The sequence below is a fragment of the Brachyhypopomus gauderio genome, chromosome 13 (assembly GCF_052324685.1).
Source record: "Brachyhypopomus gauderio isolate BG-103 chromosome 13, BGAUD_0.2, whole genome shotgun sequence".
Classification (NCBI taxonomy): domain Eukaryota; kingdom Metazoa; phylum Chordata; class Actinopteri; order Gymnotiformes; family Hypopomidae; genus Brachyhypopomus; species Brachyhypopomus gauderio.
Genome location: NC_135223.1, coordinates 16,218,910 through 16,246,395, shown reverse-complemented (window position 1 = coordinate 16,246,395; position 27,486 = coordinate 16,218,910). Strand labels below are relative to the sequence as shown.

The 27,486-nt window shown below is 46.4% G+C and overlaps 1 protein-coding gene across 5 annotated transcripts in view; it reads right to left on the bottom strand.

The window, feature by feature from the left end:
* The window catches only part of LOC143474015 (receptor-type tyrosine-protein phosphatase mu), a 134,600-nt gene that overhangs the window by 88,919 nt on the left and 18,195 nt on the right, over positions 1–27,486 (bottom strand). For all 5 annotated transcript variants that reach the window (XM_076971262.1, XM_076971263.1, XM_076971265.1 and 2 more), the window contains exons 2-6: positions 18,219–18,493; positions 13,434–13,512; positions 9,788–9,909; positions 8,498–8,672; positions 3,943–4,236 (exon numbers count right to left, since the gene is read on the bottom strand). In XM_076971262.1, coding sequence (XP_076827377.1) covers positions 3,943–4,236; positions 8,498–8,672; positions 9,788–9,909; positions 13,434–13,512; positions 18,219–18,482 — 934 coding nt within the window. In that variant the 5' untranslated portion in view covers positions 18,483–18,493. The remainder of the gene's footprint in view (positions 1–3,942; positions 4,237–8,497; positions 8,673–9,787; positions 9,910–13,433; positions 13,513–18,218; positions 18,494–27,486) is intronic.

Here is a 27,486-nt window from a genome sequence, read left to right as displayed (position 1 = left end):
ACCGGTCCTGAGTGCTTCATTTATAACCCTGTCTCAAAGTAATAATGTATAGCAAAACGTATGGAGTAAAGTTATTAGCAGTCAAGACATAAATTACTTGACTCTCAGTGCTAGGTATGAGTAAATATGGTAAATACTAAAAGCATGTGTACCGCCCCAGGTGTATTACTTTGTAATGTCTAACAATAATGTGAGTAAGATGACTGCACAGTGTGTGTGTGTTTGGTGTGTGTGTATGTTTTCCATCCTCTGCCTGGTGTTTTCATTAACTACTCCCGCTCCCTGGCAGACCCGCCCGGCCGGGGCAGACGGGCTTGTGGGCAGCTGAGTGAGGTTCGGAGGAGCCTTGGTTTAGCAGTCAAAGTAGTGCAGCACCTGGAGGGCAGCACAAATGACCGGGTTTCAACTGAGCAATGAGCCTGCAGGTCCCTCACACACACACACACACACACACACACACACACACACACACACACACACACACACACACACACACACACACTGTTGAATGAGGAGAGAGTGATGGAATAAAGGAGAGAGACAGGCAGGGGATTGAAGAGGACAGATTTCATGAGGGATGGCTCTACAGAACCAGTGGTGCAGGCCTGGTACTGTTTGTGAAGTAAGTGTGAATCAGTCTCATCAGGCACTGTGGGTCAGACCTGATGTATATGGCCTTGTGTACACCTTCCACGGACAACTGTTACACCAGCATGCCACATGGTGCCATGCCACAAATGCACGCACACACACACACACACACACACACACACACGCACGCACGCACGCACGCACGCACACACACACACGCACGCACGCACGCACGCACGCACGCACGCACGCACGCACACACACACACACACACACACACACACACACACACACAGCAAATGGTGGCTGCCAATCCTCCTTGCACATTTGAACGTTTCAGATATGCAGACATGCGCTGAATAATTCAGCATATCATAGCAAAAACAAACAAACAAACAAACAAACAAAGAGGGGGAGAGAGACAGGCAGGCTTTGAAGAATCAGTCATGGAGAGGTAGGAGGAGGCCAGACTCTGGTCTGATCTTGATCATGTTTGTCATGTTACACAGCGTAGTAGACAGAGCATGCTCAGCCCCACCAGCCCAGAACACGAGACAACGAACAACACATTCTACTGCAGTCACTCGCCATGTCCGTTATCCTGTTTACGCAATCTAAGAAACTGGTCGTCTGTAAAAGGTGCACTGCTGATCTACGTGACACAAACACACATTCACACACATTCACACACAGCAGCACACACATACTCAAGCACATGGCGTGGAACAGATAGCAGTAGCAATCAAATGCTTGCTTAAAAAAAAAGGCATTTTGTTGTCTCTAGCCACAACGTGACCCAAAACACATACACACACACACAAATCCACACACACAAAGAGATACAGAACGAGACCCCAATTCACTATGTGATTTGCAGAAAACCTCCGCAATGTTATTCTTGTTTGGACACATCTTCAGGTTGTCTGTCATCCTGAGTCATTAGCGATAAAGACTGGAGAGTCCGAGCCCACAGCCAGCCGGGTGATGCTGGCCGTGCTGGACCGAACTGTTGGACGTCGGCCCGCTGCAGTCTGAGGTCCTGGCTGCTAACTACAGCACCTCTACTCTTCAAATACTGGACATTCAGACCTATACGTATCCAGCATTCTGAGCTGCTGTAAAAAAATGCCCAGTATGAAAAATGGCAAACATCCCACAGTTATCTAACACAGGAGGTGCCCAGCCAGCCTTTAGGGTTAAACACCCTGTTGAGCCCAGGGGACCCCACATTACCTCTCTTAATGAAATATACACACTTCATTATAATGGTTCACCAGCATGGGGCATGGCACAATTATGCTTATCACCACACCTGCAGTTCCATCTTCTGCTGAGTTCCTAACGTGGATCTGTGCAATCAGCCAGCCCGGTTTAACTCTGCCATGCACTACAGCAAGCAGACATCACTAACATCTCATGTTTAGTTGAAATGTGAATGTAATCCAAGAAGTAATCTCATTGTTTTTTCAAAGTACCTGTAATCTCACCATGGATTTACCTGGAACTGATTAGATGGCTACTCACTGTTAGCATTTACACCTTTTACACCTTAACCCGTTCAGCAGTGGTGCTGTTTGGTGATTAGAGTCTGGTCACCAAAGTGGGCCCTGCTTGGGAGGGAAGATGTGTATGTGTAAGTATGTGTGTATATATGTGTGTGTGTGTGTGTGTGTGTGTGTGTGTGTGTGTGTGTGTGTGTGTGTGTGTGTGTGTGTGTGTGTGTGTGTGTGCGTGTGTGTGTGTGTGTGTGTGTGTGTGTGTGTGTGTGTGTGTGTGCCTAGCTAACAAGGTGTGAGATGGGTCTGTGTCTAGTGGGGCAGGTCCTGACATGCATGGAGGCTGCACTCGTCTGCTGGTTTGACTTTCAAAAGGTGCCACTAACTCATTTCACCACAATAGGAGCCCCAGGGCCTGTTTGCTATCTGTGGGATCTGTCTGCCTCAGCTGGCTGTTCACTCCTCAGTCCCCCCTCTATCTTTACACACACTCAGATTAGGCCATTCAGAAAGAGCTGTTTGTTCCCTGGAGCTGAAACTACGACTTCATACCTATCATCATTCCGCTAGCTAGATATCAGAGCATGTTCTATGCCTTGTTATTGATTTGATAGTGACTGCAAAAAAAAACAAAAAAACAAAAACACCCTCAATCATTTATCGTTGTCTGGTTTACTACATTATCTGGAGGGGCTGAGAGATATGTTGACCAGCCAAGTGCGTAAATAATAAAATGGTGATTTATGCAAATACGACTTTACCATTCCACTCAGAGCATCTCTTTGCCCACTGGCTGATGACACACATGGTGCGTTAATGGTTGGTTAGCGCACAAGCTAATGGAAAAGCGATTACCTTGGCGTGGGAGAGCCACGCAGCTACCCTCCTGTATTCCTGCCATCATTCTAATCACTGCAGTCATTTAAAAGAAGAGTCATTGCACCTGTTTAATTACTGTGATAATTGCACACCGTTTGTTTGTAGCCCAGGGGGGTCCTGTGCCGTGTCGCTAATGTGCCCGGTGCGTTGACGAGCCCTTTAATAGCGCTAATGTTTCTGTGCTATTAGGGGAGATGCACACCCCCCCTCCAGGTGTGATGGGGGGGGGGGGGGGTATCTCTCCTGCATACTGCACAGGGAGCAAGCTGAGGACACCAAGTGTCTTTATTCGTCTGATGTAAACTTGGCATTAGCCACCTCATTGTTCACTGCTAATGTTGTTTCGGACAAGTCTTATAGATGCGGGACCTACTGAGGTTTCTTTAAGACAAACCACAATGAAACCACAAACAAAGTTCAGCGAGCGCTTTACATTTCACTAGAATATCTGGCCTAAACCGGTCAGGAAATATTCTGGGGCGTATTTCCTGCTTCCACACACACACTTGATTTGAAACTGAATTGCTGTTTCCACAGCAGATTTTCCTCAGCAAATTGCCGTGATCAAATGCATCAAGTCGTTTTGAAAATGAGATAATAAATAAAACCTCTTTCTTCCATAAAAGAACATAATGTCCCCTATGGGATATACACCGTTTAGTCAGTAACAGTCATATTGTAATTTAGACTGCTTTCATAGGGATGACTTTTTTTTATAGAACAAAATTAGAGTAGAAGATTGACCTATAAAAAAAACATGCCTAATCAAAATCTTCGTTGGGAAATCACTGAGCTGTCTGGCTAATTACAAACGTTTATGGCCTGTTATAGCACATGCTGCTTAGAAACACCTAAATTAATGACTTATGACCCAAAGAGGATAACCATATGAATGACTCTCACATGTAGGCGGTCCAATTCTATCCATGAATGAAGGACACAGAACCAGCACAGGGCCGGTGGTCTCCACACTTACCGGCGCATTTGGTCCTGGCCCGCAGTGGTGGGCCCGGGGCGCCCGTGCCGCCCTCGTTGGGCCTGGTGAGCAGGACGCTGATCTCGTACTCCGTATCCGGGTCCAGGTGGCCGATCTTGTGGTTCGGCTTGTCCACGGGCTGGTTGTCGATCAGGCTGCCGGACATGGTGCGGTACTCCACCTCCTTCTCGATGATGGGGCCGTCGCCGTTGATCGAGTTGGCGTTGAGCTGGATCCACAGGTACGTGGCGCCCACCGCCATCAGCTGGGGTGGTGCGATAGGGATGGGTGGCTCTGGAGGGTGGAGAGACAGGTTGCTAACTGACCGCTCTTAAATCATCCAGTTTTCCAATACAATGGTGCCAGATCTGAGAAGTGAGTCGCGACACTGTTCACGCTTAACTTGATTATCATAGACTGCTTGAATGCGGTCATTGTGCTGTCTTAGCTCCTGTCTCATACCCAAGTGTGATGCCATCAAATCTGGAAGCTTGTTGCCTTACAGGACTAAATGGCACTATTGTATCGGAAAATGTTCCTACAGTGATGCATGCTAGCCTGGTCATGGCCCTTCTGCTGTCAGGGTTTAATCTAAGTGGGTGCAATTAAGTGATTGTGTGTGAGCTTCGCACCACACAAAGCCCGTATTCCCCTTTTGGAATGAGCTGGTGAAGGGAGACAGATTACACAGAGGTAATGACTTAAACCAATTAATTTTCTGACCTTCATCAGTTTAGATTTGGATCTGAATTTCATTACTCATCACCCCTATGGTCCTGCTCCATTTTACTGTTGACCCATTTTGGTGGGGTTTTATTTTAACACACACACATGAATACATGCGTGTGCACACACACACACACACACACACACACACACACACACACACACACACACACACACACACACACACACACCACACACACCAGTAGATTGAATACTGTCCATTAAAGCAAAAAATCTTTTGAAAGAAGTAAAAATATGAAACCATTTGTATTCCATGTCTAGGGAAGAGTGTAATTGTACATCTTATGGGTGCTGTTGCCTGATGCTGCCTGTTTGTTGCAGTGTTATTGGACTTCACTCTGGCCCTTATCCTTCTATCTCCTGTCCTTTGGGACCGGCCCGCTGAGCTCTGTAGTGCCCGGTGCTGCCTGGGCTAATGAAGACACGAGACGGCAGCGTCTCTCGCTCCCAGTAAGCCGTGCGGGGCCCTTCCTGCCGGAGAGCGGTTCCAGGTAGGGCTAAAGCGGCGGACGCGCGGGCCGGTATCGATCGCGGCCGCGGAGAGCATCAATTACGGCTGAGCTAATGGGGCGTCCATCTCGGCGGCTGCCCTGGGCAGGTGTGTTTGGAGCTGCACGCTGGCGAGCACAAACGCTGCGCTCTCCGTCTTCCTCCCTGATGTAGACAACGTGAGAGGCAGCAGAGCAAAACAAACAGAAAATAGGCTGCACTCAGATTTTGCTGAGTGAAGACAGCAAGGTAGGCTGGTTAAGGTAAACCTCCTCAAACGGATTATTCCTGAATTAAAGGAGAGCTTTGTCTGGCCCCTAGAGGGTTCCTGCATACACCGGGTCCTTGGCACGCTGTAAAGTGCAAACAAAGGACACAGACAAAACCATCTGTGGAGGCCCCATGTGTATCTGTGTCTCCAGTCCAGCATATAAGACATGGCGTCCCCACCACACCCTGTCAAAACACCAGCCTCCCTGTCTGTCTCTACTGGTGTACAATATTACATGCGGCAATTTAAATGTCTCCCTCTCTCACACTCACACTTGTAAGCCCATTCCCTGTGGCCCGGCCTGACATCTCAATTTCAGTGTAGCAGACACAGGTGTAGACGCCCCCTGTGTGTGTGTGTGTGTGTGTGTGTGTGTGTGGTGGGGGGGTTAAGGTATTGTCTCCAGAAGTAACAAGCTTTCACGCCATATTCATTCAGTACTGCCTTTACACAAGATAAAGTGACATTTCAATCTGGCCAAGAGACAGATTTCAAAGCAGAGGGATTGTACGCTGACGGCAATGTGTCAGCTGCTCTGGTACATCCCCGTGACATTGTGGTCAGTGCAGTATTGGGGAGAAGGACTGAGACCGCTCCCCCTACAGCTCGCAGGAGAGGGGGGGGGCGATTGATCTTGCCCTCTCCTGGCCACTGACTCGTGCAATAATGTGAAAACAAAGGTTGTGATACCTCTTCTAACCACACGTCACCACATTACTCCCATGCCTTGACACATCTATATGGATACTGATTACTTCTGAGATGGCAAAAACACATTTGCCAGCATCTATTTCTTTTGACGTCAATAGACCATAACCCTGAAGAAAGTGGTGTGGAATCCAAATTCTGAACTGCAATTACTTAACAAAGCTTTCCTAATATAGGTGGTACCATCAGTGGTACACTGTGAAGCAAAAATAAAAACAGCACTTAACTCTTACCTAAATGATTACATATAAACTGTAAGTAATAGCCTCTCAGCCTCTACCCGCACCAGTTAAAGTTCATAGGTCAGAGGTTGACCAACTGGGTGGGTATGTGTGTATGTTTGTGAGTGTGTGCGTGAGAGTGTATGTGTGTGTGTGTGTGTGTGTGTGTGTGTGTGTGTGTGTGTGTGTGTGTGTGTGTGAGAGCAGCTGTGCATCCCCATGCCAAAGCACCTGGCAGACACACCCAGTCACTCCTCTTACTCTGCATTCTGCTATATTTAGGAGCATATGACCATGCAACCCGATTCCCCACATGATCCTTCTGATATGATCCAAACCCTGTGTGTCTGGAGCAGTCTGCTGTGTGCTCCTAACGAACCAGTGTGTGCCAGGCTGCGGGTGCACGACGCTACTGGAGATATTTGCGTGCTCTGTTATTTAGACGTGGTTTTACACACCGTCTGATGTCGAAGAAGCTCTTGTTAAAGTTCTGACTCATGCCTTTGAGGTCTCTTGAAGATGAAAGGGCAGTGGAGGTACAGCACAGCACAACACGCCGAGGACGCCGAGCTCCTCTGGAGGTGAAGCTTATTTCTGGGAAGCGACCTGCTCCCATTCAAGCGTGAGCTGCAGATTCATGGGCCATTAGCAGGAGCACAGTCACCAGTGCAGGTTAAGCACCTCCCCCAGCACCAGGATCACCTGTTCTTCTCTCCTTCCCTCTCTCGCCCCCCCTCCTCCCTCGCTCTGTCGAAGCCTCGTGTTATCTCTCTCCCTCCACACAAAACATCGTAGCTAAAACGAAAACCACGTCACCAAATCCAGCCAAAGACTGAGCGAGCCCCCGTGACGGGTGAACGTGTATGGCACCACGCCCTTGTGTGTATACCGGGCCATCTCTAATGATCCTCCCTGCGGGAGGTCCTAATCCAGGACGCCAGTCCAAATCCAGGACCTGAGACGCATTAGGCCAGCGTGGCAGGCAGACACCACGGGGCGATGTTTGACTCGGAGACGAGGTTTGGCAGTAGACAGCACAGGATCAAATTTGTGAATAACAGGAAGTCGTTGGTGTTGTGATGTATTCCAATGTTAGTGGTGCCATCTCCGGTAATGGTGGCTAAGTAACGAGGGATAATACGGGGCCGTGGAGGGGAAACGGGATCGCCAGTGCGTGAACAATCACAGAAAGATTTAGTGCTGCACCCTCCAGCTTCAGCTCATTTACCTCCACAGCTCTCATATATATCAAACACACCAATGGCTGCATGTGCACACACACATACACACACTCTACCGTTCTCAATCTTTCACACACATATGTGTATACACACACTGATAGATACACACACACACAATCAGATACACACTCACACACACACACACACACACACACACACACACACACACACACACACACACACACACACACACACACACACACATACACACACACACACACACACATCTCCTCCTGCGAGACATGCGAGCTGGGAGTGTTCAGGCCCGTTGGCCACAGACTGACAGCCCTCTATCCAGAGCGTCTGGACCGGAGCCATCAGTCATCCCCGGGTTTAGTGCGGCTGAGGCGATTCGAATGAGCATGCTGAGCTTGAGCGATGGAAGCGATGAAAGCCAATCTCTGGCGAGCACAGTGGAAAACTACTGTGCAAAAATGAAAACTAGCGAGAGTGCATGTGTGTAGACCACACACACTGTGCCCCTAAAAAAACCCGGGGAAGAGAGGTTCCGCTGTTGCCATTTTATGATTTACAACTACATGAAATGAGTATGAAAATGTGATTCTTACTCAGATAGAAAGGTATTTGGCAATGGCAGCATTTAAATGGTCCTGGTGCTCCGTCAGAGTGGGAGGCAGCCTGAGAGTTTTGCTTAGCGGACCTGATGAGCTCCGTCTAGTGAAACAGTTTCTGCTTTCAGACCAGGGGCTCATCACTCTTAACCCCGAGCAGCTGGGTGAAGCAGAAGAAGGTTGAATGGGCTCCTAGACACTCACTTCCTCGTACATGCAACTCGGCCTGAGAGAGTTCAGAGACTTTCGCAATCGTTTCTGGGAAATGCCAGCTGTAAGTGTCTTCACATGAGAAATAATACTTACGCTTTACGATGAGCTCGGCATAGCTGGACACGCCCACTCCTTTGTCTGACTGGACGATGCAGCGGTAGCGGCCCGAGTCGCCCTTGGTGGTGTTCTCCACGTCAAACGTGGCTGTGTAGCGCCTGGGGTTCACCGCCTTCGTGTCCTTCATCAGGGCCTCTCGTCCGCCGATGCCCTGAGAAGAATAGCAGGAATTTCAAATATGTCCCGCAATATTCCAACGAACAAACGCATTCCTGCTTAGTAGAAAGGCTTCCACTGAGCCTTGATCTGAGCCGGAGAATAAAGTTACTGTAAAATTAGCAGCAGTACACATCACATACGGCTCCAACAGCCGAGCTTTGAGGGGGATTTTTTCAAGACTAGTGCGATGCCTGGTGCTGCCACGGAAACACACGGCTGGCCGTTCCTGGAGTGTCTGGCCACGCGGAAGGCAGGCAGCGGCCGGCCGACCGTGATTCTCCCGGGAAAGTGTCCCAAACACACAGCCACAGACAGGTCACACACCAGGAACTGTGCAGTGTATGAAAATGTAACAGATATATGCAGTTCAAGCCAGACTGTAATGAGACCACGCTGAAGGCACTGGAGACACATCCTCTCATAGCTTACAGCCACTCATCTAAGCAGAGTTTCAATAGCAGACCGTTCAGCCCTGTCAACCATTTGAGATGGTAGATGTGCAAGTGTTTGTGTGTGTGTGTGTGTGTGTGTGTGTGTGTGTGTGTGTGTGTGTGTGTGTGTGTGTGTGTGTGTGTGTGCATGCTTGTTCTGTCTGATTGCACTCTTGTTCTGTTTTCACATTTCTTGCCCTGTTTATGAAGGGCAGTGGTGGGTTCACTAAGCAACAGAAGAGAGCTGTTTATCCTTCTCTGTGTGCACATTCACAACTCATTTCCTACAGCTGTCTGCAGTCACACACCCACACTCACCTACACAGGCATGTGCTGCTTGCACATGTATACACACACACACACACACACACACACACACACACACACACACACACACACACACACGTAAATGTGTGTTTGGGCACATCCACTGTGCTGTAGGCAGATGGGCACATTTGCTATACAGGAATATTTCTTTATTACTGTATAAGGAATATTTTTTTATTACTGTATAAGGAATAGTTCTTTATTACTGTAACTGCAAGCTGTTTCATTTAATCTTTGCTGTTAACACGGCTTTGTTGGACACTAATAATTAACCTCATGGAACAAAATCATGGACTTTAAAGTCATTTTAACATCAACAGAGACGTCCAGCCGGAGAACGATGTTTTACCTGCAGCCAGAGCTTGTAGTTGAGGTGGTCCTTGGGCTGCCCATTAATGGTACAGTGAAATGTAGCTGTCTGCCTGGCGTTGACCTCCACACCTTTAATATGCATAAAGTGTGGGGTGCTCACTGCAACAGAAACACAAACAGCTATTAGCATGCACACTGGGAGTGTGTTTTTATATATTCGTTACATCATTTTTATGATGAGTTATATATTCCGTCCAGTCAGTGAGTCAGTTTTGGTTTTTGGTTTTGTGGTACTTCAGTACATTAGACTGGAACAGAAATATGGTCCTTGGGGTTCAACTCTACTGTTTACTACACTGAATGTCAACTTAATGCATCTAACTTACTTCTCATTTACATATCCTATCTTATGACACTGTGTGGAGCAGCGTTGCACTTTCACTTCCAGATGGTGTTGGGGCCTTTTGCGTTCGCTAACGTTCAGGAAGTGAAAGGCGAACTCAGGGGGTTCATGTTGGGCGAGTGACTCGGACGTTCCTCTGTTTGACCCTGAAAGACTCTTCAGACGCTGGTCTGTTTCGGGCCCCTGTCCCGAGAGGCTGAGCACGGGCCCCTGCCGCTCCAGAACCTAGGGTTAGGAGTACGCCCACGCTGGCGTGAAGGTCTGCTCTAGAACAGCAGGAGATGCTTCTGGATCCTCGCATGACCTCATCTCACTTTATCTCATTTGAGCGTAAGGCCCCTTTTTTGTCAGTTTTAGCCAGGCTTAATCTTGCCTTGCTCTCTGAGGCTTAGCAGACATGTTGTGGTTAAACCCTCCGGGGTCACAGTGCAGCTTCCCTCCCAGTATGGCTGTCCCTGACATGTCTGTACGGCCGTCCTGCACACTCTCTCTTCTATCTGTTTAGCAGCTTTTCTTCATGGTTGGAAGTATGTTCTTATCTGCCGTAGCCTACTGCAACCCATTTTACTATTTATATACGCTCACCAGTGATTGCGTGCATCTTATGAATGTTTAGATTTTTTATCAAATCAAAACACCGATACATTTTTGATCCTCGTGTTGAGAGACAACAGCAGCAGCTCTACTTGCAAACGCTGCAACAGGAATGAGCTCCGCACTTTGTTAGCGCGCTTGTGTAAACTAACCATGCAGCGACGCACAGCTAGCCAAGAATTGCCTAAGCAGCTAACTGTCCAATTATTTATGGCCTGTGTTGATATGTAGTCATGGTTTCGCGTCGAGCCCTATGTGCTGGAGTACGGAGGCAAAGCAACAATAACAACAACCACAAGCCCGTCTGATCATTTAGGAGCTTCATCACGCACATCCGTCCACGCCAGCAACCTCTTCTTCTCTCCCACGACATTAGCGCGCCACGGCTTGACGTATAATTAATGCTCCTGGTGATGTTGTTAACTTGTAAGAGCTTCACCTTCTTTAATAGTCTATACAGGGAACATCTCCGGAGTCTCATCTGGGGATTCACAAAACAGCCCTTATCCGTCGTGCAGGGCAGCAACATCACTGTTTTCAGGGTGGTCCTACAGCGAGGGGCCAGGGGGCCCGAGCTGCCCCAGCCCACCGAAGCTCCTGCTCACACTCAAGGGGGCCAGGGAAGCGTCCACGCGACGCAGCAGAACGAGAGGGCGAGGAGCGTGACCCAGGAGACCCAGAACACGGCCGAAAGAGACGACGGCCCCTTCCTAATGTCCCGCGCTCTGCAAACAATAACGTACCTCCCCCATACCCATATTCCTGGTGAAGGGGCCTGACAACAAAGAACTGACAGAACAAAGAACTGCAAAACTGACAACAAAGTGCGGAAGGAATTTGGGTCAGTCTCCGTGTATAATGGGAGGTGGGCCGGCAGGGGAGGATGAAAGTCCATGCTAATCAAATTATGGGGAGGAGGGTTTTTTTTTTTTTTTAATTAGTTCCCCCATCTCCACATGAAGCAAGTCGTCGTGACCTTGATCTGACATCTGAGCCTTGCGCACGGCACACAGTGCAACTCTGTGGTAGGCAATTAAGGTCGTCTCCCGCACAAACCCCTGCCTTGCTGTTTCTCCTTCTCGAGCGCACCTGCGTTCGCCGGGCCATGAGCAACTGCACCTTTGCTGATGGATGACAGCGGCCCATACTTTCAGCTTATGCGTCATAATCTGCTAAATTGTTCCTGACTGAAATTTTGCATAATGAAAATCAGCTCTCTTAAAATTAAATGTGTCTGGTACCACTTTGAAAAAAAAAAGACACAATCTTTTACTGATTACAGCCATTCAGCTATGAACATCCACCCTCATACAGTAACAAAAAAGGTTCCTCAAGGGCTCTTCAGTTTTGGGTTAAACCATTAAACTATAACAGTATACGTCTTTCTCACTGGCATCCTTTCCACTTCTGAAGACTTTAGTTCCAAGCACTTCAGAAAAATAATGAAGTGCTTCTGAGGGCTTCAAGCAGAACGTGTTCTTTTCCACTGGCCTTAAAACTGGATTCTGCACCTAAAAAAAACCCCATAGCAAACCTCACCACCGATTAGCAATGGGGTATTTCAGGTGGAAAAATAATACAGTGTGTTTTAGGTGGCTGTATGATTGATGTCTGACAGCATACACCAGCATCCACAGCTTGCAACTTATGCTGACAGATAAGTGGCAAAATTAGCCTGCATGTCTTTAGCATTGTGGATTTGTGGATACGGACTCGAAAGTGACACTGTTGCTATGAAATGCACAAGGTAGAGATTCTAAAAGATAACGACAAATTAGAGCAAACGGAGCGGTACATGTAAGAAGATGAAAACTTCATCATAAAATCTTCTCCATAAAATCACCTGCACTCAGTTCTTTCCATCAGAACATCACCTGCACACCTATGCTAGCTCGTTCCATTTCATTGACTTCAATACCTTGATACCTTATTTATGTTGTGACAAAACGCAGAGAGGGGTGTGTGTAGGAGGTGGAAACAACAACAAAACACCAGGGAGATGGAGGTGGGGGGGTGTGAAACGCAGCGGAGACCGGGCGTGTGGGAGAGGAGGTGGAGGTCTGATGGAGGCTAGGGGGAGAAAGATGGAGGAATTCCAGAATGACGGATGAAGTAGGAGAGGGAGTGTGACGGCATGAGAGAGAAAGATGGAGGGGTGGAGATCCAAAGGGCTGCTGGGAGAACTGGATTAACAGGTGAAGGACATGAGGTGAAACATGACACAAATGGCCTCTGCACGCAGGACGTTCAGGACCAAGCCGGGAAAACTGATACTGCTACAGTGGAATCATGGGAGGCGGGTCGGATGACTACAAATAACACACATTCCCAATACTTCATTATGAGCCAAAAGGATGCGTTGTGACATATTTTGACACATACCAACAGGTATCAGGTCATGTTACCAGCCTGAATAGTAAAATGAGGTGCAAATTCTAACATTTCTCCTGTGATTGTCATTGCTTTGATGAGAAAGTCAAAAGGCAATTAAAGACATTCATACTTTTGTGTTCAATGCATTTTGATTAGTCTGCAATTTTTTGTATCACATACCAAAAGATGTATGACAGGTGTATGTATAACAGGTATATTTGTTAACACGATACATTGTTGTTGTTTGTTTTGTTGTGTGTAAACATGTTTCCCACAGGAAGATGTGGGACATGGAGTGAGAGACAGGACATACTGCACTGATGTCCCTGGAGTGAGATGTCCTTGATCGCCAGCAGTCCCGGCTGCCCCGAGCTCACGACTTCAAAGATGAGCTAGAAAAGAGAGAGAGAAGGATGAGGTTTGGTGATGTGGGCAGGGGGATTGTACACAAACTCCTGTTAATCCACTCATAGCCTTGATACAATGCGTGAAGAAGGCATGTTTAGTGCAGTGTTATGGGAATACTAAACGAAGTTCAGGGCTCGAACCCCAGATAATGGTTCTTCACCGTTTGTTTGAAGTATTGCAACGCAGCACAAAGTGAACAGCTGGTTAGGTTTAAGGGGCCCCGCTGGTTGGTGTGTTCCTGTGTTCTCAAGGGAAGCCTGAATGTGTGGGGCTCTGTACTTTCCGTAGATTCATGAAAAAAAACGAGCTTGTATGGAGCTTGTATAGTTCTACCTATCTGCCCTCATATCCAGATATGGTTAGGACTGAATACTGATACTAAACATACATGTTTGCCAATGGTGTCACTTCATTCTCTCATAATTTTTAGGAAAACAAACTTATGGCAAAGGTTTTTTTTCTTACTTCAGAAGAAATAATCTGCACAGTAATGCTTCTCATGTGACAGTGACATACTGCCGTTGTGAGGAAATACATTCCCCACAGGCTTTGGGGGAGGGCAGAGTCAGGTTTCCATGACGAACTCTTTGCATTGTTGTCTGGGTTACTGGTGTTAGCACCTGGGAGGGGTCTACCAGCTCAGCTGCTCCGTAGAGAGGAGAGTGCAGGGCCACTCTCACACTGACCAGCACCACACACCGCGGGGGAGGAACGGAGGAAGGCTAGAGATCTCTGCTCCGCTCCGGCCATATCACACAGGAAACAATTGCTTAGCGCACAAAAAGGAGCCTTTCCTGCACGCTCAGGCTACGGGCAGCCTGCCAGGGACACGCCTTACATCAGGCGGGACCCAGGAGAGAGGCAGCCCCTCCGAGCCGCCCTCATCCACCCCATCTGTCTCCCCTCACTCCCCCTCTGTTCCTTCAAACTCCTGAAAGTGACGCCTCGTAGGCAAAGCAACTTGCGGGAGGGCAAAAAGGAGGTTGGGAGTTGGTTCACTGGTTTTCGAGGTCGAACATCCTGATACGATTGTGCTTCGGCAGCAAAATACGTCTGAGGAGAAGAAATGTGACCGTGGGACGACAGATAAACTGTTATGGCCGTTGAATGCGGAACGGAAAAAAATAAAAGATAATGTAAGCATGTGGGTCCGGAGTGCTTTATGTGGAATGAAACCCAGGCCTTTAAAGACAAGGCAAGCTGTTTACACACACTGTGTTTGTACAGCAGAGTGGACACCGTGTCATATCGCAGCTCTGGAATATTTATGAGGCTATTCACATTCCTTAAATGCCTAAGACAAAGAACAAGCTGTAAGTACCTTAGAAATGTGACTAATCAGTTTGCCCTTGATATAGTTCATGAAGAAAGCAGATTAAGGAAGGAAAGTAATGTGTGATCTGACACGCCTGTTCAAAACTGGTCATGCTTCACTTTGAACAGCTCTTATTACATATTACTACTCATTACTACCACTGCATTGCTAAAACAAGGCGTTCATCAGGCTGACATTCCAACAGCAGGTGACAGACCCTGCTTATGTTGCCTAGTATGACGTAACCGTGTCCCTCAAACGCACACTGAGCATCCAAATGATTCATTAGAGCGAGATAGCACGGCGGGCCCGTTCAGACCAGATGCCTTTATTAGGCCATTCAAAACGGGTTCAAATTGATTTTCATTCCACTCCCTTTCGAGGGACGATTGGGAGCAAACTGGCCACTAATTAGAGCTTTATGAGGGGCTAATTTAAAGGAAACGAGAAGCCGGTCTCGGCCACGTTAAATGTCACAGCGAGCCCGACGGCGATTCATTGTGTAGTGTTGACGTGTGTCACCACACTGTAAAAACGCTCTGGCCCACGGAGGCTGGGGAAGGCGGCCAGAGAGGGCCATGCTCGGCTGGAGTTCTCCTCTCATTAGCGTCTCAATGCGTCCGCTCAATTACTGCAGCTGTTACGGCGTCGTGGAAGTACATATATGCAAGCAGTCATCCTGCTTACAGAGCCATTCATGGCTTCCACATAACTGTATAATTGTCATTTTTAATTGCATGTCCCATAAATTGTACTGATTTACACCTCAAATATAATAATAATAATAATAATAATAATAATAATAATAATAATAATAATAATAATAATAATGTTATTGCTCTAAAATACATTAAACTGATTATGATTAAATACAGAGACTTACATAATGAGCAGTCAGTGCTATACATTTCAGCTATGCTGCAAGGTGCCGTCACTACAAGGTGATTGCATATGTCTATCCAGAAGCCATATCTTCCTATCTTTCACTCAGAGCTCATTTGGAACCATCACTAACCACACGCATAGCTTGATTAAACAAATTAAACACTGTGGATGTAGTATTTTTCCAAAAATCCTGAACGTTTTTACAGCATGTTCAAAAAGGTCGCCACAGATATATGCAATTGTGTGGAGTGGAGTTCGCGTGAAAGTGCTTCTGTGGTATCCAGTATAACCCAGGAACTCTTTCTCCTTCTAGGTAATTATTATTGGATGGAATTTCTGACACAAAGCATAAGGCTTCAGCTCATAGCTGCCCAAGTTCTGTACCATGTTCTCTGAGCAATACGCTCTCCTAGCACCCACTCCCAGCATTCTGATGAGGTTCAGGTGAAGTGGTCTTTTCCCTCTCACCTGTAATTGTGATCCATAGTCTATAAATGGAAGCACAATCACATATTTGGGGGCATCACAAAATATGAGTGAGGACCACAGGGCACCAGCTCACACAAATGAACGTACTCTAATTGCACACCATTATTGATTAAAAGTTTTGAAACGCGACCAAACAGAAAGAGCAATTACAGCCTGCGATGTTCTCGCATTGTACAGCAAAAGACAAGAGCAAGGGGAGATGAGGAAGGATAAAACCACAAACCCCATAATTACAAAATAAGAGACAAAGTAATTTCTGAGTACCAGGTGGTTTAATTTTGACAAACACTTAAGATACTGTGCAATTACAGAAAGCCCGTAATTACCTCTCCATTGCTAATTAGCTACAGTGACGCGGATTACAGATTGCATTGTTAATCACTGTGATATTAAGAAGTCACAACTGCATTCTTTGCCAATTATACTTTGCTGCGGTGTAGAGGAGAGGTAGAGACGGAGATGTGTCTCCTGCCACCCACCATGAATTACCAGCAGATGGTGGCTATTTCTCTGAGGACCTTAGGATGTATTTAGCATTCCTCCTTCCACTGGAGAGTTCCAGTCATAGCAATGAGCACATCTACCTACTGTGCTACCTACTGTGCTCCTGTGGTACTGGTATGAGGGTAGACTCCAGATGCTCCATCTCTACACAATAAGACACTCAGGCTCACAGCATTGCTAAAGCGAATGGGTCGTAGCTGGGTAACCACCTGACCCTTCAGGTCACTGGTTTCTGCAGACCTCCTGTTGGGACCTGATCTCCACGGGCAAAGACACATTAAGAGATCAGGACCTTTTGAATAGGATTTATTCCTAAATAATAAAATGTTTCCCTATTAGAACAATGTACAAGGTGTAACTGGATCTGTCAGGTCCTGAAGGCTCAGCCTATGTTCATGCAGGTCTCCCTTTCCAAGGTAAAAACTTGATGTTATTATGTGGGTCAGGGGCAATGAAAATGCCCCTTCTCCATACTGAATCATCAGCCCTGGTCAGAGTCAGGGTGTCAGGGTCTAGTGGACATGTCTCCACATTGGTCATAGTCACTCTACTGGACACATTAGGTATCTTAAAGGGATGAGCTCAGCTCATGTCCTCACTGGACAGCAGGTTTTTTCTTGAGTTTATGTTACACCGGAAAGGCCTGAGTGGCTGCTACTTCCTCTCCTGGTTCTCTAGACTAATACCTGATGCTTTTGCTCTCTCTTTTTTTTATTGTGTGCACGTTCATCTCCAGTTGAGCCCATGAAGGATCTCTTCTGTCACAAAAAGCACTCCTGATGTGCGTGGTCCTTGCACAATGACTTTTCAGCCATTACAGATGCCCGGTGGGGCCTGGCAGGACCTCTGCGGTGTGGAGACGAGCTCCAGCCCCGCCGCTATTCAGCCCAGCCCAGAGGAGCAGCCCGGAGTCATCTGCAGAGACCGCTGGGGGTCCGTTTTAGCCCAGTGTAATTGGGACCTTCATTCTCAATTAAGTTGCATTCCCCACAAGGATCAACAGGCTATGCTACTCCAGCGTGGCAGGTGTCAAATCAGCCTACTGGGTGGCTTTGTGCTGAGCTTTTGTGCTGTGTCAAGTGTGAATGAACACTTAGGCGAAGGGAATTAATCAGGAAGACACTCTGCTGTGTCCAATGCCAAAAAAAGCTTTTTCTTCTGCTGGGGGTAAAATCTGGCTTGAGGGCATTTACAGTGATTCGCAGAGACGAAGTATCCCTCTTTTTGTTCAGGTCAGCGATGGTCCTTTACTCCAAATACTTAAACACCAATGTTCTGTAGCCATTTCAAAAAACGTTCACCACTGTCTTCTTTGTTAGTCCCATATCCTTTACTTCTTTTTCTTTATCAATTACGATGAATAAGACTGTGAATATTCAAATTAACCCCAGTCTGCAATTCTTGCTAGCTATGCCAGCTAATGTGTATGTGTCCAATAATGCACACTAACCTTTGGTTCAAAACTGGCTTTGAGATTCTGCAGTGCAAAGTTCTTACCTGGTAAAAGTTGGGCCAGAAGATGCTGACTGCCACCTCAACTTGCGTCCATGTATGGAAGGCAGGTCCTGAAGAGTTCCACACAGGCAATCCCAAAGGACTACTGTTCTCCTTTACATAGATGTTGAGCTGGCCAGGGCTCGAACCCTCACCACTGGCTCCATAATAGTGGAATATGAGGCAGTGGGTGTCATTCTCCTTCAGCTGTGGAACTATCAGTTGGGCTTTCTGTCCAGGGAACCTTCCAGAAGTGTTCACCATCATGAAGGCCAAACCTACACAAAACAAAGGGCAGATGTAAGACAGCAAGAAGCGCATCAGGTGTGTGTGTACACCCTAGCATCACACTCTCAGTCCTGGAAAAGTTGCACTTTCCTGGCCCAGTGTCACCACAGGACCACACGTAGATACACTCTCAATTCACAGAATTTTCTGAATTCACAAATACACGCTTCTAATGTCTGACTCAAGACACTTGAACCAATCTATCCTCATTTAAATCTTTAATTGATGAGTGATGTGACCATATATCTAACAAAGGCATATCCGTCTTGGTAAGGTTCTCTTTTAATCACATTAACTGCAGTGAGATATCTGAGACTGAGTCACTGAGCAAACTGAAGTAGGTCTTTAAGTGATCCAAACCATGTGCTTTAAAAATCTGTAATGTGTGAACTGTTTGCTTGGCTAGCACCGTTATGAAAAGGACATTAAATAACACAGAGGAACTGTGTCTTCAGAATGGTTAATGAATAACCTCCACATAACATTAATAGCAGCTTTCTCATCCTGGAAACCCAGCTATTGACTCTCAGTGTGTTGACACAGCTCTGAGAGAGAGAGAGAGAGAGAGAGAGAGAGAGAGAGAGAGAGACTCATCAGGCATCATTTCCACACATTTTAAGTGCTCAGCTTGGTATTTTTGTTATGGTACCTGTGACCAGGGCCAGTACTTCTGGCTTATTTCATCTCTTAACACGAGAATATATCCTGGCATTACTCACCTTTAATTTGGCCCTTAAGTACTTAAATCAAACAAAGGAACATAAAAACTGCTTTTCTGACTTATAAAACTGATGTTTCTTACAGAAACTTGTAACAGCCTGAAAAGTCTGCTCTGAGACCCATGCATGCTAGCCTATGGATTCTGTAGTGCTGTACAAATGATAACAGCTGTCATAAAGAATATTCTTGATAGATCATTCAAGGAAGGTTCACATAAGTGAACAGATAACACCATATAGAGGGCTGAAGAACTCCAAATACCTCTCTGAATAAGCGAACATGCACACCCACAACAGTGCTTCGTTGAGATTTAGACTGCTTGCAGAAATAATCACTATCCAACACTACATTTACACGATTCAGCTCTACATTTACACTATTCAGCCATACATTTACACGATTCAGCCCTACATTTACACTATTCAGCCCTACATTTACACTATTCAGCTCTACATTTACATGATTCAGCTCTACATTTACACGATTCAGCCCTACATTTACACTATTCAGCCCTACATTTACACTATTCAGCTCTACATTTACATGATTCAGCTCTACATTTACACTATTCAGCTCTACATTTACACTATTCAGCCATACATTTACACTATTCAGCTCTACATTTACACGATTCAGCTCTACATTTACACTATTCAGCCCTACATTCACACTATTCAGCCATACATTTACACTATTCAGCTCTACATTTACATGATTCAGCTCTACATTTACACGATTCAGCCCTACATTTACACTATTCAGCCCTACATTTACACTATTCAGCTCTACATTTACATGATTCAGCTCTACATTTACACTATTCAGCTCTACATTTACACTATTCAGCCATACATTTACACTATTCAGCTCTACATTTACACGATTCAGCTCTACATTTATATTATTCAGCTCTACATTTACACGATTCAGCTCTACATTTACATTATTCAGCTTTACATTTACACAATTCAGCTCTACATTTACACAATTTAGCTTTACATTTACCTTATTCAGCTCTCCATTTACACTATTCAGCTCTAGATTTACAACATTGTTATTGGTACTTAGCTTTAGGATCTCAAACGTTGCCACTGACAACACCTTTGACCCCAGTGTCATTAAACAAACATGACCATGTCGTTTTACAAGCTTATATTTTACATGGGAGGATGTCTTAGCACCTGTTCTGTTTATAGTGTGGACTGAGATTCATGTCCGAGGGGCCCACAGGCATAGCATGTGAATCAAATTAAAGCAATATTGACCAAATATTTAAGATACACTTTCACAACAGCTTCCACATAGCAAGACACCTGGTCTCTGTTACTCCATTCATTAACGTATAGGATAGTCACGTTTGGACACATCTAGTCTGATATCCATGCTAATAGTGTGGGAAAAGATAAAGTCATGCTGATATAGCACGTCTGTGCTCTTTATGCCAAAACTAGACAAGGATGTCATTACTGAAACTGCTGAGTCTGCTCCGCACTGCTGTTGTCACCTACGGTAATCCCCCACATCTCTTTTGAACCACTGTGGTAATTCCACATCCCTGCATCAGTGCTCTTATTTCACTCTGCTCTTACAAGCGTCCTGATGAGCATATAAAGGCCGTGTGTCCCAGCACCTTTAAAAAAGGTCCGAACGCCCCCCAGCAGCAGGTGCGGGAGGGGCGGGTGCGAGCGAAAGCAGCGCGGTGCGGTGTTTGGCACCCCGCGCAGACGAGAAGCACGGAGCTGGGATGCAGCGGCCAGGTTAGGCCGAGTTAGTCCATTAGTGGCTGGCAGGCAGCCGTGGGGTGAGGGAGGAGGCTGGGGCGCGGAGTGCTGCCGGATCAATAAGACCACAATGCTTTCTGGAGAGCGGCGAGGGGCAAATTGAGGCAGAGAGGCTCCATGCCAGCCCTTGACAATCACCACTCTCTGGGTCAAGGGCCATTACAGAAGCTCTCCTGTCCATCGAGTTCAGGATTATAAAAACTAATCACTCTGCTCTCTGAAGCTTCATGAACAGACGTTCTTAAGCGGCTCTATGAAGCGTATGTGTAAATCTATATGTCTGACTTTCAATGCAAACCGCAGCTAACAGCTTCCGTGCCTTTAATTTATATCCCCTGCAACTGCAATTAGAAGTACATTACAAGAGTGACGTATACACGGCGTGTGTGCGGTTGAAGAATTAACAAACCGTTTGCCAATAATATGCTGTGGTGCACTGTGCTAACAAAGGAGACAATGGCGTAGGAAAAGAAACAGCTGTATGCACCTGTGCTGGCAACACAGCAGCCTGCCAGTCCTGACCGCCCCACGCTGCCCCTGCACCAGAGGTGGGTCACACTCACACCCGGGCCTGCCTCTCTGCTCTGGCGTGGGCTGTACCTGGCCCGAGCATGTCTGGACCTGCTCGCAATGTACATAATGACACCGTTGGTAATTACAGGGGGGTGGGGGTGCTGCGAACAGAGACCCTTACATCAGCGCAGCGGTTCCTGTGTAATAGCTTCAAAAGCACCGCCCAAAACATGGCAACACGCACAACCTTGTCCACTTCTGTTTTCTGGCGTGTGGCTGATTTTGCCAGCTGAGGTGTTAAATCCAACCCCATCCCACCTGCGCGCCTCATTCTTCAGGCAATGTCATCGTTAATCTCCTCTGGCCTCTGAGAATTGCAGGAAGCAGTGATCATTTATAACTAGAGAAACGCAACAACATCTTAGAGAGCCTGAAGGGTTGGGATGAAAATGGAGGGGGGGGGGGGGGGGGGGGGGGGGCGCTTAGTGGAAGAGCAGCTCAGACACCCACATTCAACCACCATAGAGATCATTCATTATAAACAAACATCCCATCATGATCAATCACACAACTTGATTTATATCACTGAACTAATTTAACTACACTTTAATTACTGGCTCCATACATCTGTTTATTACATACTCTCCAGAAACGGAGAGAGAAAGAGCAAATGAGAGTGAGAGGCAGAGAAAAAAGAGAGAGAGAGAGAGAGAGAGAGAGAGAGAGAGAGAAAACTCTTAATTCACTGGCCCTGTACATTTTAACCTGTACATAAAGATTTTACAGAATATTAATGTCTCTGACGCTTCCATGCTCTGATGAAAAAGAGAACGAAACTGAGAATCTCAGGCAAATCTTGGAGCAGAGTCTTAGCATTTTAACCACCAAATAAATCATCCAATATTTAACACTGTCATTTGAAAAATGGTACCTGGTTACAGTTCTACATAGCTCTCTGCCAACATCATTATCCGAATGAAATAAGACGCGCTTCCACATGGAAGAAAAAAAAACCACGTTCTCATTCTTCATTTCTGGATTTATGTCCGTGATGGCTGAAGAATAATACATACGCTTATCCCTATGATACAAATTGTTTTCTAATGTGTTTCACAAGCTGGACATTTATCATCATGTCCAGTCCTTTAGTTCAATATCTGCCAAGGCACTGTCCAAATCTGACAGCCAGTGTCTGTTACGTGATGATCTCCTACGAGCAAGACATGTCCAGACTCCAGCTTTCTGTTTACGAGGGAGTAGGGAGGCGGAGACCCTGCGTAACGCCACCCTAACCTTCTGAAATGCCCAGTGAGGCCACACATCACCTTTCAAGTGCTTCCTACCTTCTGTTCTGCTCCCTTTATCTCCACGCCTGCTTTGACGCTTGCTTTGTTTGTCATATCCAAGTGAACAAAGATGTGCCTTAAGGAGCTATTTGACCTTCACGAGAGGCACATGTATTTTTTATGTGTGCAGATGGCTAAAGTGAAACCCAAGGACGCATCCATAAACTAATACCTCGACTGAGCATAAAACGAAATCTCAAACATACACCTAAGAACTTTCTAAGCTGTGGAAGTGTCTTGGAGAAAACATGCCTACAACGCTTCATTTATCAAATGAGCTGAATTTGTTGATTGATTAGTTGATTATGTATGTCCTAGAGTCCCACTCAACCATCTTCTGATGTCATGTAGCAGGTCCCATATCATGGAGGAAGTATAACCCTCAATGTGAGCCGTCATGCAATAAGGTGAAATAGATTTTCCATCATTGAAATGTTACACATATTTCACATTTATGTAGCATTTTTTGGGCTTACATATGAAGGAACACCTTGGAATGGGAAATGCATTCTCAAGAAAGTAAGTGTGATAAACAAACTGATAAGTGAGTGTGAGAAGCAAACTGAACACGTGATTCACAGTTTAACTGTACTAGTGCTTTTCATCCAGATGTACTTGTCTTCTTGATCAAATTGACCTCCTGTGTTTGGAAAACCTTTGAAAGAGATGGAGACCGCAATGCTCATCTCTCATCTCAAAATGTCAAGCCACCAAACTAGAGTCTTTCCATGCTTTGTCAAACTGAGATTTTTAGTAATTTTAATTTTTTTATCAAACTAGAATAGAATAAATCTAAATACATTCCAGCTTTTGTGTGTGCGTGCCTCGTATCGAACATTCTTCTTCTTAACGCAGCATCTCACTGTTTCCAAATGACACAAAAGATTCACAGCCTGCCACAAAACTGCCACAAAGCCAGCCGGTACACGCTTACAGTCCTCCTCCAAACTACCAGCCATGATGTGATGTATTGAACCACGGGAAATCCGGCTGGCTGGACACGGCTGGCTGTAAAAATTGTGTTATGTAAATGTAATTACGAAATGTAATTACGATAGCAGATGCGGCAGCGCTCCTGGTTTCTTATTGTTTACAGCTGTGTTAATACAGTAGCACTGATGTACTGGCAGCAGGCAACGGAAGCTGTCCCATTGCATTGTGGGGCTTTCTGAGGCTGCCACCGACATGAGGTATGCAGGGAAAAAACGGAAAGAGTGAGAACGGCTGTGTTGCAAAGAATGGAAGTGGCATCAGCAGCCCAGCACACACCTGCCACTTCTGCAGCTCATTAGACTAACGCAAGCACCGCTCCCTCTACACTGTGAATAAAGGAAGCAAACGGGCAGTTATTGGGTGGTGACACGTCACCGTACCTGGATGGGCCGGCGTACAGCCTCTCGTCCAGATGGTGCCATTGGTGTCGTTAACGAGAGCACGGCTTCAGATGGCAAAGTGCTGCAAGTGGCCGTAGGTGAAATCATTAAACATGAGGAGAGGGAAGGAGAGAGGGAAAGAGTGGAGGAGAGGGGAGGAGAGGAGAGGGAAGGAAAAGGGAGGAGAGGGGAGTAGGATACAGAGGGGAGGAGGAGGGAAAGAGAGGGGAGGAGAGGATAGAGAGGAAAGGAAAGGGATAGAGAGGGGAGGAGAGGGAAGGAGAAGGAAGGAGGGGGAGAGGAGAGGGGAGGAAAAGGGAGGAGAGAGACGGAGGTGTATAAAGAGGGGAGGAGTGGGAAAAGGAGGGATGGAGAAGGGAGGAGAGGGGAGGAGGGGAAGGATAGGGATAGAGAGGGGAGGGGAGGGAGGAGAGGGAAGGAGGGAGATGTAGAGTGAAGGAGAGGGGAGGAGAGTGAATGAGAGGGGAGGAGAGAGATGGAGAGGGGAGGAGAGAGCTGATAACACGGAGTGGTGCTCTCATCGTCAAGCAGGGAAATTAGAGGCTGCTGGCGTACATCGCCACGGAGACGGACATGCCAGCCTGGCACTGCCAGGGGAGATCCTGACAGGAGCCGTCCGAGTGAGTGCCCTCATTAGGATGCACCTGCACGTCCTGGCCCCCCAGGCCACGCCCTCCACCCCCACACCTCGCTGCTCAGCGAGGCTGGATGGTGCCACACGGTCAACCAGCCCGCTGCCTCTCGTAAAGAGGACATGCATTTACGTCACGCCATCAAAACAGCCTGGAGTGGCGCTTACAAAGTCGAGGACACTAAAGGAGGACAGAGGTCTGCAGAGCTGAACCGCTCGCTTGGCTCTGACAAGGATCCCAGGGGCCTTGGCCTGAAGGAGAAGAGTCTTTAGTCTTTTGATTTGTACCTGAGAGATTGTGATAGCAGTGCCTCAACATTATCATTTCCCCAGCCGTCAGCTTTAGAAGACATTGATCATTCTTTCACCGGTGATTCCTATCAAACACTCATAGCCTGTTCCTCTCCTCCGCTACGGGAGGGTCCAGGGGGAAAACCCACTTCAGACGCTCACGATGAAGCTCAAAATGGGATGTGAACCAGTGAGTGGAAAAGCAATGAGCCAAATGACCTTTGGCCCCACTTGCATTATTACAACAAACGCATCATTAGGTGAGTGTGGCCCCCCTGTGTCCTGTTCAATGAGAGGCCAAAGCTCAGGTCAGATCTCACAGGTCTCACACCCTCGTGCATTTCACCACTACATGCGTTGAGTAATTTCAGCTGTGCCATGTAATTTTCAGCGCATTCTAAGAGCAAATGGCTTTTAAAAGCACGTGAAGGACTGCTCGCACATTTCCAAAAAGGGCACTACTTTCAAACTGTGCATGTCGCTCACTAATTGGTTTGTGTTATTCTGATGAAAAAAAAAGACTATTCCTGTGCACCCGAGCAGAAGCAGACTAAAACATGTCCATGGTGGTAAAACCACACTGTTTTCTGCACTGCTAGTGCGGCATAGCGGATGAAAGAGCAGTTCAGGTCAGTATAAATATCACTCAGCTCCTTCATGGTTACAATGTTGAAAAGAATTGCAGTAAACCATCTCCAAGGGACAAGAACAATTGCTGAACACTGAAAGGTGATATGGCTTAAAGATTTCTTTGGAGTTCTGCTAGCTAGTTTGGGACTTTCAAAGTAAAGTACACTGTTTTTCAAAACTTACAAACATGGAAGTTAAAATGTGTCAGTTACTGACTCGTGATTGTACTTCATTAATGAATTACGTGTGTCAGAGGTGTCTGAAATTAATCCAGATGTACAAGACAGTGTCATTCTGGTTGTGTGCCAATATTAAAGGTTTCTAAACATAATGTGCAACAAAAGAGGGAACATCTTTTAGCCCCCATTTCCCTGGATTCTAAACAAATGTGGCTCTTTGCATCTGCACCAACAAGTAGATATTAATGGCTTTAATTTCAGGTTAATGGAAGACACTGCTCTGATGCATGTTTACCCAGTGCTGTCTACAAGGTCTCATTCACTGGTGCACTTAAATATTTTAACAGGATACATGATACAAAAGGTTAAATACATGGTAGTGTGCCGGGTGCGTGAGAGAGGAGGTGATACGATAACGCCGGTCGCGTTACACACTCGTCTTGTTGGTTGCGTTCCAGCGGGCTTGTTATTGCGTGTAAACACCTCCCCGTGAGCTAGTGCGATCGGTAATGAGATTTTTCTACTCGGGAGGAGACAGCAGCTTTCACTTAGCACATGGATCAATGACTCTCCATCAGAGAGAAAGAGAGAAAGCATCAGAACAATGTACAACCAATGTGCTGCAAAAGGGACACCGGAGTCCCGTCCCACCATCCCAGAACCACAGGGGAGAAGGAGGGAGAGAGAGACACACTGGTTATGCATGTTCAATATCTATTACACCTACGCAAACCGCTTCATTAGGAACATCGTCTACGTCTGCGGTCCGGAGTCTCGTGTTACGCTTGTTCCTGGCTCGCCACAGCCATGTGAGGTGTCCAACATCACTACGTGTGTAGAAGCAGCTCGGTCAATGTAACACCATTAGGACAACAACATCCATGCTGGGTGAACAACGGTCCGCCACTCAAACGCCAATGAGTTTCCCCTAGACACCCTTTGTGGTGTTTGAGTGGCTGTAACTGTAACGACTGAGGTGGAACAGGCTTTGAGGTGCATCACCCCAGAAATCCTCTTTAAACAGGAGTCATGGCTAATAACACTGGAACTGTGGCCTTTCTTTACATGCTTCCAGTGCACTTTATTATTGTCTACAAATGTACAAGCGAAGTAAGAGCTAATGCACAGATCTCACGCTCACTTTAATACACTGCACACTGGCACCAAAGGTCACTCCAGGAAAACACTTCTAGAGTCAACACAATACACTTTCAAAATAAATGCATTCTGTGTCAGAAATTCATTATTGAGGAACTCCCTAAAATACTTTTGCTGACATCTCTGCTGATTAGATGATTCTGATGTTCTTATGTAAAAATCCTGTTAGTGTATTTTCTCCTAATCTTATTTGTAATAATTAGATTTAAGTGTATTTGGATGACACAAAGCATGTTTGGATTGAAGTGACATCTTAGTGCAAAGGCTGAGGGTCATAATGACCCTAGATCTATAAGGGTCATCAAAGCATGGCACAGTGTGTCACCTGCTGAGACCAGAG